General features: G+C 36.1%; 1 protein-coding gene across 4 annotated transcripts; it reads right to left on the bottom strand.

The window, feature by feature from the left end:
• Positions 1 to 111: 111 nt before the first annotated feature.
• LOC125657884 (mucin-2-like) lies at positions 112 to 14651 on the bottom strand. Of its 4 annotated transcripts, XM_048888763.2 has the most exons (19): positions 14370 to 14641; positions 13782 to 13892; positions 13348 to 13482; positions 12138 to 12188; positions 11700 to 11807; positions 11394 to 11543; positions 10896 to 10970; positions 10066 to 10131; positions 9396 to 9737; positions 8128 to 8169; positions 7184 to 7876; positions 7054 to 7083; positions 6477 to 6728; positions 6066 to 6110; positions 4335 to 4541; positions 3804 to 3857; positions 1632 to 1754; positions 1331 to 1465; positions 112 to 246 (listed from the first exon to the last, which is right to left on the bottom strand). In XM_048888763.2, exons 1-19 carry the CDS (start codon positions 14476 to 14478, stop codon positions 212 to 214), a joined length of 2763 nt encoding a protein of 920 aa, XP_048744720.2. In that variant the 5' UTR covers positions 14479 to 14641; the 3' UTR covers positions 112 to 211. The 4 variants fall into 4 exon arrangements, with proteins under 4 accessions (XP_048744720.2, XP_048744721.2, XP_056005967.1 ...); XM_048888764.2 differs by lacking the exons at positions 6066 to 6110; positions 6477 to 6728 and having other exon boundaries at positions 14370 to 14642; XM_056149992.1 differs by lacking the exons at positions 112 to 246; positions 1331 to 1465; positions 1632 to 1754; positions 3804 to 3857 and having other exon boundaries at positions 4404 to 5971; positions 14370 to 14651.
• Between the last annotated feature and the right edge of the window lie 2625 nt (positions 14652 to 17276).

Genomic DNA, 17276 nt, shown 5'->3' with positions numbered 1-17276 from the left:
CAAATGCGTCTTCTATTATGAAAACGTATATCAGATTTCATTGTATGAGAGGAAATTCTTGTTCTGCATGTAACAAGATTTGATTTTGCACAAACAAGACAAAGAACACGATTTATTATAAAGTGTCACTTTTATTACGGCAAGTAAGATCCATAATTTGATTCTAGTTTTGCTTGAGTAGCACAGCCACTTGGCAAGTAAGATTTTGCTGTTATAGTGTTGGGGGGAGTGTGAGAAAGTCAGTATCTGAAAAAGAATATATCAGTTTTACCAAGATTAACAAGAACTCACAACAATATGTATAGAGAGCGTGAATACAATTACAACTTTGTTTTTTCGGTAATAATAAAGAGATACATAGAGACTCCCAATCACAAAAATGCAAAAATATGGTGGGATTATTTAAAAAATCCTCTTTTAAAGAAACATTGAGCCAGAAGGGCTGAAATTTAAATGAAAGCTTCCTAACATAGAGCAGATTCAAGTTTGAAAAAATCATGACCTCCGCCCCCACCCTCCGGGTGGTAGGTGGGGCCACAATAGAGGAGCAATGTTTTACATGCATATTGGTAAAGTCATTGAAAATCTTCTCAAGAACTACTGGGCTAGGAAAGTACAACTTCGCATGACAGTTTCTTACATAGTGCAAATTCAAGTTTGTTAAAATTTGATACATGGGGGTAGGGTGGGGCCACAATAGAAGATCAAAGTTTTACATACAAATACATGTATATAGGAGGAAATCATTAAAATCTTCCTGAGAATCACTGGGCCAGAAAAGTTTACATTTACATGAAAGGTTCCCGACATATTGTAGATTCAACTTTGTTAAAATCATGCGGGTAGGATGGGGCTACAATAGGGGATCAAAGTTTTACACTCAAATATATAGAGAAAATCTTTTAAAATCTTCTTCTTAAGAATCATTGGGCCAAAGAAGTTTATATTTACATGAAAGGTTCCTGACATAGAGTAGATTTAAGTTTGTTAAAATCATTGCTCACAGGGGTAAGATGGGGCCACAATAGGGGGTCAAAGTTTTACACTCAACTATATAGAGTAAATCTTTAAAAATCTTCTTCTCAAGAACTATTGGGTCAAAGAAATTTACATTTACATGAAAGGTTCCTGACATAGTACAGATTTTAAGTTGGTTAAAATCATGGCCCACGGGGGTAGGATGGGGTCACAATAGGAGACCAAAGTTTTACAGGCGAATATATGGGGAAAATCTTTAAATATGGGCCAATGTGACTCAGGTGAGCGATGTGGCCCATGAGCCTCTTGTTTCGTTTGACGTATCATTTACACAGAATTTTACAACACATACCTCCTGTGCAGATCTTGCAAAATTTCCTACAGTTCTTCTCTCTAAATAGCCGATACAGGTTGTTTGAACAGAGATCGTCTTGGTATTCATCGCAGTTAACCAAAAGATCCACACACGGTATTGTTGTAGTCAACACTGAAATATTTGAAAAGCATTTTGCTTAATGTTTCTCAGCTGTTTTGTTATCATAGTGTTTTCTTTCATTGAAATGATGTTCCAAGGTGTTTAAAAATTCTTCAATGAATTTCAATATACAGTATATTTGGGGAGGGGGGAATTGCCATTGATGAATAAAGGTTACCTTGACAATATCCACAATAAGCTCGGCAGTTTTCTTTTGCCCATGGAGCATAAATCCCATTTTCATTGCAAACACGAGTTTTGTTATAAAGAATGCACTGGATAGCTGGGTTGTCTTCACATTCTAGAAACGACCATACCAATAAGATTGTAACATCAACATGATAGAAACAGAAACAAAATTTCTCAGTAAACTAATAAACTTGTTCTTTGTATTTGATTCCAGTGGCTGATACTATAGGAATCATAAATCTATGCAAAGTATCAATCTAGTAAAAGTACATGTACATACTAAGATGCGGATGTTGAAATGGAATACTCTATAGAAAGGATAACACAGCCATGCACATAGTTTTATATATTTTAATTTTGTACAATTGTTTGCTGTTAGTCAAAATGCATTTTGAAATGTTTAGAATGATTTTGTATGCATGGTAAATTCACCACTTTACTATGGTTTTTGAGTAACTACTAATCATATCATTAGATAAAGGATAAGTTGTAACTAAATCCGTTATCAGTTAATACGTGAATAGTCACGATACCGTGGAATCATATAGATTGTATGTGTGTGTCAGTTTTCACAAAGATACAGACATTTCTCAATGGGGACGAAATTTCGTAGATGGGTTATACTACACATAGAGTAGACTATTGTAAACTTAACTGCTCGACAAATAACTTTTCATATTAAATCGAGTAAATGCGTTGCATTACAGTTTGGTTGAAGATTATTGACATCGTAAAAATAAAATTCAGGGATTATCTTGATTAACAATACGTTTACTGTAATCCACATAACTATATATCTTGGAGGATGCACCGAATCAATGAAAATTAAAACGAAAAGAAATAATGATTTAAATCATAGGAATTGTATAGATCTATTTCAGTAGGGGAAAAAAACATGCATAACTAAAATTGGCGTAAACAATCTGTTTATGCTCAACGATATGTGCCATTTTATTCACCAGATTTTTTTCTTCATACGAATAAACAGTTTGTAAACAAAATAAGTTATATACTCTGGATGTACTGTTTTCTAGTACAATCGCCTTCTTATTTAATGTTTCACATAACAAATCTTGATATACATGTACATGTATGATCAAAAATAATCTATCTATGTACACACACACATGTGGATAAGTAGAGATACATTGTAGATACATATACATGTACAAGACAGATGAACGGGTAGACCTGGTACTGTGACAAGTATGTATTTTGATAATGATGTTGTTAGTAGCTGTAGCTGTGTTAATATCTGGGGCTATTGTGTACATATGATAACAATGTGCCCAAAATTCATTTGTGATCCCTAATTGACATTATTAATGTATTCTACAATGCATTTGATTATGATTTGTAATTTATCTGAAGCTTTACCTGAATAAAAAGTATAATAATAATAGATAGATGTCGATTGATATATTTAGATAGAGAGATATGTAGAGCGATAGAAGTAACAAACAGATCAAAGGAAATCATTTTAAACTGAAGATCATGATGTCTACTTATTTAGCATATCTAAAAGTCAGCATAATTGGTTTGATTGATTGCGGTTTTACGCCGTTTTTGGCAATATTTCAGCCATTTTACGGCGGTTAAATAATTGAAATATGTTTGGTTATGAGTGTTTGAGTTTCCCTGACGGCCTCCAGTGAGCCTACTCTTTTTCGGAAATAAGGGAAACGCTCTTTTGCGTGCCAAGGGGGCTGTGATCCTTGACACAGGACAGCCTTTAACGTCCCATCCGAAGGACATAAAAGTTAGAAGTACATAAACAGGTAAAACTACAGATCATTTCGTGTATATCAACAGTTCTATTATAAAAGTATTCTATTTTTTGTTGTTCTAAAATTCTTGTATTGATTGCACATTACGAAAAAAGTATATCCCTTATAGGCGTAAAATCACTACATTCTAAATTAATGTGATACATACATGTATATAGTCATTGGACAGTCACCTATTTGTTTAGTAGGTGAAATTGGGTCACTTTTGAATGTCTGATGCGTAGCATAATCGGAGCTGGTTTCAGCAATGTATGTTAATGGATAAATAAAGAATTCATATTCTAGCGCAACAAAAAGGTCGTCTTAAGCGCTAACTATGAATCCTGCAAAAATATGGACCTCTTAAAATAAGTATATTGTCGAAATTTACTTACTGCTGGTGTCCGCTGTGTAGCCATTTGTGACGCTAAGATCTGGGGTGTTGGAAGCTATTTTGAGGAAAACAAGAACTTCAGATACAAATTGCTTTAATAGTTCTTTTTTTCTAGATATTTTCACTAGACACAAAGTTTTCTGAACGACATAGTGATCAAATCTGCTGAAGAAAAAACTAAATAAAAAGTTTAGGCAGACGACAGGCAATAAGTGTACATAGATAAGTTCATTTAAGCCTTGGAATTCAGTCCAGGCGAGCTAAATTGAACTATAACCTTGCGTCTTGCATATAATCCTTTGACCTTTTATTAAAAACTTCCATGCAAGAATCATGCGGAGGGTGATTTATTTATAGATATGTACATACACAATACAATATGAAGAAAGCATGAATGGTTTGTCAATTATGTCTGATTCACAAGCGTTATATACACCTGCACTACCACACAATTCATTATTATTCATCTGTAGACTTCTTTAGGATAAATTACGTAATTGTAAGATTAAAATATGCTTATTTAGATGTTTACCTTTATTTGGAACCATGATTGTAGTGGTAGATCCCGTATTTGTAAATTTGGTGGGAGCTAATGGTGTTGTTGTCGTGGGAACGGGGGCATCTGAGCTTGTCACGATTGGGACAATAATGGTCGAGCTGTCGTCAGTGACGGCGGATTCGGATGTCGTTCCTTTGGTAGGTACCGGCATATCTGTGGTAGTCCCAGCCCCAGAGTTATCTAATGAAAAATCATTTATAAAGTCAAGCTTAATGGGAAGTGTTACATCGTTGCCCTAGATAAAATAGAGGGTAACGATATAAATATTGAAAATTGGCGGAAACGTGTTCATGAATGGTCTTAAAGCTCATGGGAGAATTCAGTGCAATACCATTGCAAAGTAGAGAATATTGTAGTTTCATACAACAACAGAGCCAAGTTATTACATTCAAAACATGTAATATTGTTCTAATTAAAAGCTATAAAATACATCACTATAATTGCCTATGCGGCTATAACAAAATGAATGTAAATAGTGATACTACCAGAGTCAAACAGTTGTTTGTAAAAGGTGATACTACAATAGTCAAATAACTGTAAATAATGATACTATACTAGTCAAATAACTGTAAATAATGATACTATAATAGTCAAATAACTGTAAATAATGATACTATGATAGTCAAATAACTGTAAATAATGATACTATAATAGTCAAATAACTGTAAATAATGATACTATAATATATTACAATAGTCAAATTGCTGTCCATTGTGATACTTCAATAGATAATTATTTGTAAATGGTGATACTAGTATTCGACACAAGTCAAAATTAAAGCATCGGATGTTAGGTAATTGCAGAGAGTTGTTTTAAGATTTAAAAATACCCTCATTCTAATCTAGTATCCTATATCACTTTCTCAGATTCCTGTTGATTAAAGCAAATATATTAGACCTAATCATAGATAACATTATCGACTGTATTCTCAATGAAAACAATGATAAAATCATACACTGATATAACAAATGCACAGAACACTTATCAGACGCAATCGTAACTACTCGGCTATTTCCGTAACCGCAAATGAACCTCGTATGTGGATGAACGCCATCAGAGTTGGTTGCTACGTATCCATAAACGTAACTATGACATCACAGTCGTACGTTACACTCTGAAACGTGAGCTTTCAAATGCATCTAAGATATTATACACATCCAAGGTATTGTACCACTATCAATGTCCATGTTTATGCATTAGAGTGAATAAGACCTTAATGATACCAAAACGGAGTCTGGTGAAAATATAAATACATGTAACACATTATTCAAGGATTCGGTTCTGACCTTTTAACCTCATCCACGGGCGCGCTTACGGCGAAGAAATACATCGATTTGATGCAATTCTTGTGCCGATCCACGTGCGAGTCTCCTTACCGGTTACGGAAAAGGACGAGCGCGTGATCCGATTGCTATCAGACGCCTACACATCAGAAAGCACAGTTCCCATGTCAGAAATGAGCTAATTTCATGTAATGAAAGTGCTATTGCAAACAGGCATTTATGCGCAATCCAAGCTAAGCAGCGTCCGCCGGTTTGAGTAGGGATATTCAAAATGGGTTATTGATGCTCGCAATAACTTACAGTTTTCCCGTATTGGCTAAAAGTCTTCTTTTGATACATGAATATATTATTCAATTTAGAACAATGTAGGAAGAAATCGGGTAGTGTCAGTCGTAACTTAGTTCCGGATGATCAACGTTACCTGTAGTACTTCCGCCGCTATTGTCACTGGTGGAGCCTGTAGTACCTAAAAGTTTAAAGCAAGAAATCCATACAAATGGTCATGGTTATACATCATACATATTAGCAATAGTAGCAGTCGCGGTAGCTCAGGGGTTAGTGCATTCGCTTCGTGGCCGGGAGGTCGTGAGTTCGAGCCCCGTATGAGTAGCCTATTGATATATGATCGCATGTATCTTATGTTGACGTGTGTTTATTCTTGTATTTAGAATGTTTGTAAGTTATGTAGATACACACGGCCTTTAGGTAGAAAGCGATTACACTAACTGAACAACCCTTTTCAAAGATTATTATTAAAAAACAGAATCACCGCAGTCCTTATCATCAGTAAGAAAACACAATAAGCCTACGTCATAGTAGAATAAAAACATACCAGAATCTGGTTTTGTGGGAATAACTATGGCTTCGGTGGTTCCTGTAGTACCTTTAGTTGGTACTTTGTCTGTGGGTGTGTTGGAAGTGGCCTCTTCCGTAGTTACCGATGCAGTGGACTCTGAACTGACGATTGATTTAGAGGGAATTTCCATTGGTGTAGTAATAGATTGACTTGGTTTGGTCGGAGGCACTACATCTGTGGTAGGTCCAACATTTCCAGAATCGGTTGTTGTGTCTGTATCTGTAGATTCTTGAAGGGGGAATAAGCAAACGCAAATGGTGTTTTACCAAGCAAGCTTTTATGATATAGATATATATATATATATACAAACTGCATTAAAAGCAAGCTCTAAGCAACGTCGTTCGTGCGGAATGGATATTCTAAACAGTATAATGTTGTAGTAACATAGTATAGTATGATGTTAAAGTAACACAGTGCAGTATGCTGTTACAGTACAGTGACTAAGCTAAATATGCATACCTTTAAACATTCTTACGTATATGGTATATACAGCATATTGATGAGTTAAACTGCTAATGTTGTATTTCGAAAACCCGAATAAACTGCAAATTACCTGTCGTCCCGCTGCTGTCTGTTTTATTTCCTATAATGATTAAAAGTCACTCAGGTTTTTTTTTACTTCAAAAACGGTATTTGATGATACATTACAAAGGTATGGAACATACATTTATGCATATATTTACCCGTTCCGCAGGGATTATCAGGTGATGTACCACATGGAAGAGGAATTAGAGAAGAGTTAGAACCGGATCCACTTCCAGTAGATGTACCGCTTCCTGGAGTTGTTCCATCTCCACCGCCTGACCCATTACTTCCTGGAGTTGTTGTTCCATCTCCACCGCCTGACCCATTACCTGACGATGTTGTTCCATCTCCACTGCCTGACCCATTACCTGAAGATGTTGTTCCACTGTTGGTTACATCTGGTCCTGCAGTGGTCACATTTGTATCTACTGGTGCATCAGTGATGTCTACTGATCCTGATGTGGTTGCGTTTGTATCTGGTTCTGGTGTAGTTACCACGGGTCCTTCAGTGGTCACATTAGTGTCTACTGGTCCTTGTGTAGTCATAACACCTGATCCATTATCGGGTGTGGTAGAAGTGCTATCTGTTACATTTCCGGACATTCCCGATCCGTTTTCTGTCGTTAGGGTTTCCATTGTTGTCATGTTGCCACTGGGAACTTGGTCTGTTGTGTTGTCAGAGGTGTTAGGTGCTTCTGTAGTTGGGACCTCAGGTGTTTGTTCTGTGGTGGTATTGACTCCACTTGGTTCAGATGGAGTAATTTCTGTTGTCACCTCTATTGTAATGGGTGTTAGGGTAGAAATTGGTTTAGGTTCTTCGGTTTTGTCGGGTTTTTCGGTGACCCAGTGACCTTTCAAATAAGTTATTATATCAATACGCATTGCCTATTGGTCATTGCTTTGAACAAACAGGTAAATCCCTTTTCGGAACTTCTACTGTTTAAATATTTCTTTTACGAAAAGCATGAGATGAAAACTTCCGTTGTCGTTAACTTAATTACTAGTATTTCAAAGTCATTATTGTTTAATGTAAAATAACGTATAGCCAAGAGAAATTTTTCAATAACCAATACAGAGATGAAAAGAAAGAAGATGAAATTACATTCTTGAGCAGGCTGCGCGGTACCTCCATGTTGCATATTTGCTGGAATATAAAAGAGAGAGAAAAATAGCAGTTTATGTTTGTATGTGTACGTATGCATGCATGTATGTATGTGTACGTATGTATGTATGTGCACGTATGCTTGTATATATGTATGTATGCGTACGTATGCATGTATATATGTATGTATGCGTACGTATGCATGTATGTATGTACAGTATGTATTTATGCACGTATGTATGTTTGTACAGTACAGTACAGGTGACTCTCAACGGCTCGAACTTCGATCTCTCGAAGTTCTTGATCCCTCGAAGTGAAATCACGGTCCGATTTTTTTCTCTATATAACTAAGCAAATTTATTCTCGATCTCGCGAACGTTTCGTCTCTCGGAGAATAATATGGGTCCCTTAAAACGTATTTCATCGTTTTTCAATCTCAATCTCTCCAACTGACGGTATGTACACACCTTTCCCCAGCGTATTATTCCTTCTGCTTGGACCGTACCTGGTAAATGGTGACTGTCTGGGGCTAGCTCGGCTGTATTACTTAGTTGTTCATTTAGGTGATATATCGCCTGTGGTTCATTGTAGGGTGGATAGTTAATTGGTTAATAAGTAAATTTAACCCTCCTCCTGCACTTTGCATTCGTTTTATAAATCGACTAAAGCCAAATTGACGACTTGTTTGGAAAGTAATTTTGAGAATATAATTTAGAGATATGGCCAGGAAACATCGTTATTTATTGGAATGTATGTTTTGTGTAAAATGATTGAAATTTGTTTTGATTGTGCTCTGTGTACTTTTTGACTGCGAAACTTTGTTTATATGTACGAGAAATTTATCTTGTAAATGTACGTGTACGTTTATTTTAACATAGGAAAAAAGAAATATGTAAACTTTAAAATATTTTTTTTTATCAAGGCATAGTAAAGTTCTATATTGTAGAAAATAAGTCAGTTACCTAAAAATATGAAGGACAGTGTGTTAACACACGGCCAGGATGTTGTAAATTACTCCGTTTTCTAATAAATCTTAACCATTATCGGACCTTTAATTTCCAGATTTGACTCGGTCTTCGATCTCTGAATTACACGGAGTTTATCAAGGTCCCTTATCGAGAGACACCTGTATGTATGCTGGATATTTTTGCGTACACACACACACACACACACACACACACACACACACACACATATATATATATATATATATATATATATATATATATATATATAATCTTTCAAAAGTATAATAAAAGTATTTTTACATTCTGGCGCAGACCCAGGCACCAAAAGGTTATGACATTCTTTTTTGGGTTTCTGTGTGGTTGTAGTAGGTTTAGGCGTTGTGGTGGTTGGTTCAGGAGTAGTGGTGGTGGTGGGTGTTTCAGTGGTAGTAGTAGGTGGTTCAGTGGTAGTAGGTGGTTCAGTGGTAGTGGGAGGCTCTGTGGTAGTGGGAGCCTGCGTTGTTGGGGCCTCTGTAGTGGTGGTAGTTGTAGGAGCTTCTGTGGTTGTAGTCGTAGTTGGGGCTTTAGTTCGTGGTTCGAATGGCACTGGTCCCCCGTGATTGGCACTGCTTCCAGGTGGTTGAGGTACTTGACGTTTAAATGCTGAAAAGGCGATGCATGTTATGTTCTTAGTGATAAACAACATATTTTATACAAATTCTTTAACACAGATTTTGATAGATTTTCATTTTACACCAAACATAACAACAAAAACGACCAAAAAATTAACAAATCAGTGAAAATATTTTTCCATTTTGTCTTCTTCTGATTTTGTTTACTTAGTGTTTTCGCTCAACATAATCATACTTTAATTCAAGATGCACAAAACATCACGCAAGACATCCAGAGCAGTGCTCTCCTCCCAAGAATAATGTATCCACACATTTTACCCTCCCGCAGAACATAATCAATGAATTAAGTTTATACTAACGCGGAACCAGTCGTTTGCTTGGAGCATAAGTCCTACCAGGAACCGGCGTAGGTATGGCGAGAAACCCTGATACATGTATATATAGTGTGGTCAATTCAACAAATCATTAATATCAATTATTGCAGTTATTCATAGAGATAAATATTTTCATTTTAATGGTCAGCGTGAATAGTTAAGTTAATACGATTAAGAAAAGCAAAATCAAATGAAAATATTAAAAGAATAATTTTAAAAAACTGAAGAGAAAGATCCGCGGTAACAGTTTTAATTAAAATGGAGATGATTTGACTGACGATAAAAACAAAAACAAACGGTTGGAAGGCTAACTAAGGTAAACACCTGATAAACATATCAAAGGTACAACATATGAAGACGTGAATCTTAAAAGTCTTTATTATGATAATCACCAGACAAAGCGACCCAGGATATACAGTACATGTACATAGAATGAAACAGGCAGATATCTAATTCAAGAAATCGAACACATGCTGTGGTTTCATCATTTTGTGGACTGTAAAAAAAAACCCAGTTTCGCTGATACTCAATTTCGTGCATAAATAGCACCCTTTGTTGAGCACTTGATATCGTGATCTTCGACAATCACCCAAATAACGAAACTGATGATAACGAAGGATGATGCAACCACCGCTTATGTAATGATAAAAATGTACACAGTAACGAACAATGCTTTGATAAGTCTTCTTCCACAGGAAGTAAACTTTTTGCAACAAAACGATGAATGCCAACTCTCTTATGATGAACATGTATGCTTGCCCTGCAAACATTAAAAGCATATATGAAAGAACGGTGTTTTTCCATCCCGCTTGTACCTGCGGGAACAGTCATTGGACCGCTTGTGGGCACCGCTGGAACAAGCATGGCTGGAGTGGGTACTCCACCAGCACCTGTAAAATACATACTCTAAGACAAACGTCCTATCACAAATATTAGAGACAATAAACAAAAAAGCTTTGGGAAAAGACGACTTGCCATCTGAAACATTGATCTTTTTACATGTTCCAGTATTTGGGCCCACTTTATAGAATTGAACCTTTGTTGATGTTTTGAAACAATCATTTTATTAGTTATTATTATGATACAATTCTATGTAACAAATTACATTGTCAAGTATTTTTCTGTGAAAAGGAAGATTCAAAGTTTTATCCTGTAGATGTGTATCTTTATCTCAAGAGAGAACTGCTTAACTAAGACTACCCATCAAATGCAATATCAAATCAGAGTTATTGCGACCTGGAATTTGTAAATGTGTAATTTTTATACCCATAACTCTGATAAGAAACGCTTTACTTCACTTGCACCCTACTTACTTTGTCCACCAGAAGGAGTACAAAACCGGCAGTGGGCTCGGCAATTGGCTTCGGCCCATGGACGGTAAGATTGACTGGTGCAAGACTCACTGGAGTACTGGTTGCAGTTCGGTATCTTGTCTACACAAGCTGGCGCTGGTGTGGGCAATCCTAAAATGGGGAAATCAGTGGTATTAAATACGTCAAACATTAATCGGAAAAGTATATTCGGAACATGTCTTACAAGTTATAAAATCACATAGCTACTTTGGCTCCTCGAAAGTCACTCACAATTTCGTGGTATAGGTAGATGATATTTTCACATACCTACACAGAATTTGCACGTATTCATGCAATTGTCCTCAGCCCATGGTGCAAAGGTTTTGCATGCTTCCTGTCCATAATCCTTGCAGTTATCCAGTTTATCAACACAACCTTTAGTAAAATTAACCAGTGAAATTTGACTCACAACAAACTAATGATACTTTGTGAACCGTCTTAATTCCTATCAAATATATATTCGTGAGTAAAACTTCGAATTCAAGAAATCAACAAGAAAAGTTCTACTTTGTTCCCCCTTTCAAACAGAATCAAGTTAAAAATCTAAACTTAAATAGTGGAGATTTTATTTACTAAATCAGTGTTTCGAAAATGTGCAGTTGGTGTAATAATGTAACTTTTGGACATTTTGGAATCCATAAAAATGTGAAGCTTTCATTTAAGAAAGACAGAAGACCTATTCATAATATACCACAGTATACTTACGCTCAGGCGGGATGGTGGTGGTCTGGGTGTCCACAATAGCTAGCTGGGCCGCTGAAACAGTTGATATAAAAAAATGTATTTCTTATAAATTATATTACGAGGGTATATCATATTTCATATTGATTATTGAATTGTCAATTTGGCTCGTACTTGTTAACTTAGCTTGTATTGCTCTTTAGATTACCATTACACTACAATCAAACACGGATGTAGCGAACACAATCAAGATAAATTATTGGTCATAACGAAGTCATTTTCATTCCCTACATGGATTAAAATAATTGATTTGATATAACGAATTAAAAAACAAATTAGGACGTTCCTTCGAGCTTTGTATAACCGTGTTATACAGGACTTGGATTTAATTTGTATACTTTTTTGTAAAATATTACTTTAGAAATGAAATTCCCATTTTCGTGGATATTGCAGCATAACCTCCGAGATCGAGATATTTTGGTTTGAAAAAAAACAAAACAACAACAACCAAGGGTTAGTCGAGGCTTTTATATTTCAAACAACAGTTTAAGACTGAGGACATCATCCTGCATCATCTAGGAAAACAAGAACTAAGGCTTTTACTTCTATTCTACTACGGCTCAGAAATATACAGCCAGTCGTTTACCTAAACAGCAACGAATTAGGTCACTTTGTGACGTCATGGCTGTTTCCGAAACGGACTAAGTATACATGGTTTTTTTTTTTTTTTTTTTTTTTTTTTTTTTGGTTGACGAAACAGGTGAGATGGTAGGGTATGCTAGATCTGTTTTTTTCAAGTATTTAGTTCGATGTTGACAGATTATATCAACTGCTTTGAAAACACAGTCCAAGAAAACTACACATACGTGGAAGAGGGGTAACTTGTCTGTGTATCGCCATGTTTGTTTTCATGTGTATCGATCTCGTAATGCAGACTATTGATTTATAATGAACGACAGTCATCTACCAATTTGTTTTTCAGCATATATGGATTAATCTTTATGATCATAAAATTGAACTATCAGTTATCGACTTCATTGTTGTATTAGCAAAACACAAAGTGCGAGTGAGAGGTGTATCAATATTTGAATAATCAGTTAATACGTTTGAAGGCATATCGCAAAATAATTACCGCGGTATTCCTTCAATCTTTGCAATAACCATGGTAGATTGTGGGTGAACTGTACACATCAGAAATGAAGAAAAGTCGATTTTGTTTCAGTGGTGTACTTACCTGTACATTGTCTACAAAAGTAGCGACAATTTTCCAGCACCCAGGGAGCATATTTTGGATCGCTGCAGATGTTTTGCCCATACTGTTTACAATCACTTTTCATGTCAATGCAAGGAGCAGGCGTTGTGGGGGGTCCTAGAATTTGAATTAATGTTATCTAGATAACTCAAATTAAATTGTTAGTACCACTGCATTTAGTTTACATTGTAATCTGAATATTAAATAATTCTTAGAATAGTTGCCATGATTAATCTCTGAAGTCGAAATTTTATAATATGGCATTGATATTTAGCACGTTAGAAATCACTGTTATCTATTAACAAATTTCTTGATTTTTTTTCTGCTCGTTTTTTTTTTTTTTTTTTTATCATGATCATTGTTTAGAATTACATATATAAACGGCTTCACTGTGTAATTCATGGAATAAATCTTACCCGTGCAAAATCCACAATACAAAGAGCAGTAATCACGAGCCCACTCCTCGTAGGGTGCCACACAAGAAGTCTTCCCAAACGCAGGACAGTTGGGTAGCTTGTCTTTACAGACTGAAGAAGAGAAAACAGTATCTATATTCTTTCTAATTCCATATTCCTGATCAAAGCAAAAGGTTTCCCAATACCTTTTAAATAAAGAAGCAAAATTCACTACTATTTAAATTGAGTTTATTATGATCATGATAAATTAAAAAGGTATTTACATTTTACAACTTCAAACAAAACTTTTAATGAATAAATAAGAATACATGTCTACAAATAGGTAACAAAAACCCGTAACTGTTAATATTTCTTCTTTATTCATCTTCATTTCTTCTTCGGAGAAAATTGTCGCGATCATGGAAAACAAGCAACAAACAGTTCTTGTCGTCTGCTCGACTTCTCTCCGCTCCCATCGCTGCTTGTGGTAAGATTTTCGGAGTTGTTAAGCTCCATCATCAAACGAGGCGCCAGATTTATAGTTACGACTAAGTATACTTTTTATATGTATAAGTTGCCGACTATTTGCGATGGAATAAATATTCTTACCAGAATTTTGTGCTGCAGGCGCTTGCGTATTTGTTCCAAAGTGAAGACTAAATTGTGCGTTCACACATCCCGCCAAAATGGCGCTAGTTAATAAAACACAGAAATGCATTATTTGTTCTTAATGTGAGCAATATGCTGCCAGTGCGATTCCCGTGCTCCTACGACAGCTAAATGAAAGAAGGGAGAGTCTTTGAGTACTGTGGAAGATAAGATAAGAACACCTGTTCAGTTCTCCTATTGCATTCTGGGACCTATCAGTGGCGGCTTTACTCTGATCATCTCTGACTTGTGGTTCCTGCTTTTATACAAATCCGACACGGAGTCACTGCACTTAATTTACCCACACTCTGTTCACCATTTCTTGACTGAACAGTCGCAATTCTATTGACGTATATCGGTGTCCTCCGTAGCACTCTTTCGAACTTGTCAACACAAAAGTACTCATTGTACAGAGAAAATGCATGATGACATGTTTGTGAAAAGCTTAGAGACTAATAGAATAAGTACTGAAAGACTGTCGAAAAGGTCAACGGGTGACACACAGCGACAATACGATCGACATTTTTGTTTTAGTTTAGATCTTTACAATTTTCTGATCTACATATAAAGTTACACAAGCTTCTGAGTTCTTACGAACTGCTACTAGTAATAATAACAACGATGGATACAACCACTAAAGTTTCAATAGATATAGTATTCATATTGTAATGTTAATTAATTACAATTTAAACAGCATTTGGTCCAGAAATTAAAAGCAATGTGTAATTTAACAATTTTATTACTAACAGGCTCAGACTTCTGTCTAATCTTTATAACGTTTTATATAATAAACTATTACTTAAATTAATCTTCACTTACTAGTGACGATACTTTAAAATTCCGTAGAATTAGTGTACAATTTCAAGTGCAATTTGTACGTATTGTTGTCCGTTTCAGTCAATTTCACATTACAATTACAGATCTTAAATCAATGTTTAGAAGACGCAGAGGTGTTCGAAATCGACTTTAAGACAGTTATATCTGAGTTATAATCTAAAAGTCGATTACTAAAATTATCATTTTAATTTGTATGGGTGGGTGGGTAGGTAGGTTGTACATGTGTATTGTTTAAGGTCCCGTTCGAGAATTTTTCACTCATATGGAGACGTTCCTATTGCCGGTGAAGGGTTGCAAAATTTAGGTCTATGCTCGGCGCTTACGGTATTTGAGCAGGGAGGGTTCTCTATCGTGCCATACTTGCTGCAACATGGGGCCTCGGTTTTGTGGTTGTTGTTGTTTTTTCGCGGTCTCATCCGAAGGACCTCCCCATTTAGTCGCCTCTTACGACAACCAAGGGGGTACTGATGACCTATTCTAACCCGGATCCCCACGGGAGTATGTATGCATGTATCTTTGTATATACATGTTTGTATGTATATTCTTAAAATAAAGAAAAAAAACACGAAAACGTAGGTGAAAGCATTTCATTCTATCTTCAAATGATTTACAAAAAAAACAAAACACCACCATTCGTGTACTGTGTGTGAACATGTAACGCCAGTAAATAGATATTTATGGCAACAATGAAATGCTGTAATTTATCCATTGTATAACAAAGGTACCGCCAACGGTACATAATACACCCTTGAAAAGCTAATATAGCGCGTTTTTCTTACACTGTACACCATGATTTGTAGAACTTGTTATATCCCAAATCGTCGATTTGGGATGACATCTCACCCCCAAATCGTCGTCCGGCATCCCAAATCGTCGCCCCGGCGACGATTCTGGACAAGATTGCACTAGAATTAGGGTTGACGATTTGCGATGTACTATTGTACACCCCAAATCGTCGACCGCCAATATCTTATTTACGTTTTTAGGATAGATTACTCTGAAGTTATTTTATTGCACTCCCTCTTATATGGGTGGTACATAAGTTTCATTTGGTTTGTTTGTCTGTCTGTCCGCACTCATATCTCTCGTATTTGTCGACCTATTGGACTGAAAATTTTTTATGTAGATTACAAGTGACCCTCAGACTTGCCTCCCTAAAATTGAGAATTCTGGAATGAGAGCTACATGTAACAGGCGTATTCTAATACAATTTGATGTCACTAACAAATCTGCGGTGCACAAGACCTAACAACCCCTAATGACCCTACAACAAAAGGCAAAATGATTTATTGTCGGACAGACCTGTCTCTGTCTCTCTCTCTCTCTCTCTCTCTCTGGAGGACAACAATGACACTACCATCATCAACAACTAATACAACTCTTTCAATAGTAACCGCACCACTACAAACCAAAACAATAATAACAAATACTGTGATCATAATAAATCATTTTAAAAAATTATACAACAGAACAAGTAAAGGTCGAACTAGAAGATTAGAATGTCTTGCTTATAGGGTCCTATAGAACCTTTTGCTGTTATAGCTGGACCACAGAAGAATACAAAGAGGAGTAGAGGAGAAGGAGTTAACAAACAGAGCCAGTTTGTTTGTAAACGATGTTTCCAAATAGTTGCAGCAAAGGGGACGACAATTTGGGGTGTGAGGTTATGCCCAAATCGTCGCCGTCGCTGGCGACGATTAGGGACCGGCAACTATTTGAAGTGTTACATAAGAAACCCAATCGTCTCCCATCCCAAATCGTCACCGGCGACGATTTGGGGTGTAACAGAACTTGGCTTCAAGTAGTATCAGCAATCATCAAGGTGTAACATACTTTCTTTGCATCGTAAAAACAAGACAAATCATGAACTCTCTATGTAATATTTTCACTTGGCATAAGATGTACGTGTACCAAGTGTGATGGTCCTTGCCCCCAACGAATCAGTCTGTATCCTGCAACTACGACCTTGACCTTAAGAAACAATAAGCACCCTCTACTTAGCATAAAGTGTAGATGTACAAAGTTTGACGG

The sequence above is a fragment of the Ostrea edulis genome, chromosome 9 (genome assembly GCF_947568905.1).
Source record: "Ostrea edulis chromosome 9, xbOstEdul1.1, whole genome shotgun sequence".
Taxonomy (NCBI): Eukaryota; Metazoa; Mollusca; class Bivalvia; order Ostreida; family Ostreidae; genus Ostrea; species Ostrea edulis.
Note: the sequence above shows the minus strand (reverse complement) of the source record. Positions and strands in the feature narration are given on the sequence as shown.

Bases quoted from the DNA above. Each gene is read 5' to 3' on its own strand.
- LOC125657884 (XM_048888763.2), bottom strand. From the start codon at position 14,478: ATGCATTTCTGTGTTTTATTAACTAGCGCCATTTTGGCGGGATGTGTG. The intron at 9,738-10,065 runs GTTAGTATAAAC...TCGCCTTTTCAG, and splicing joins AAGCAAACGACTGGTTCCGC to CATTTAAACGTCAAGTACCT. The intron at 3,858-4,334 runs GTAAACATCTAA...TCCTCAAAATAG, and splicing joins AATCATGGTTCCAAATAAAG to CTTCCAACACCCCAGATCTT.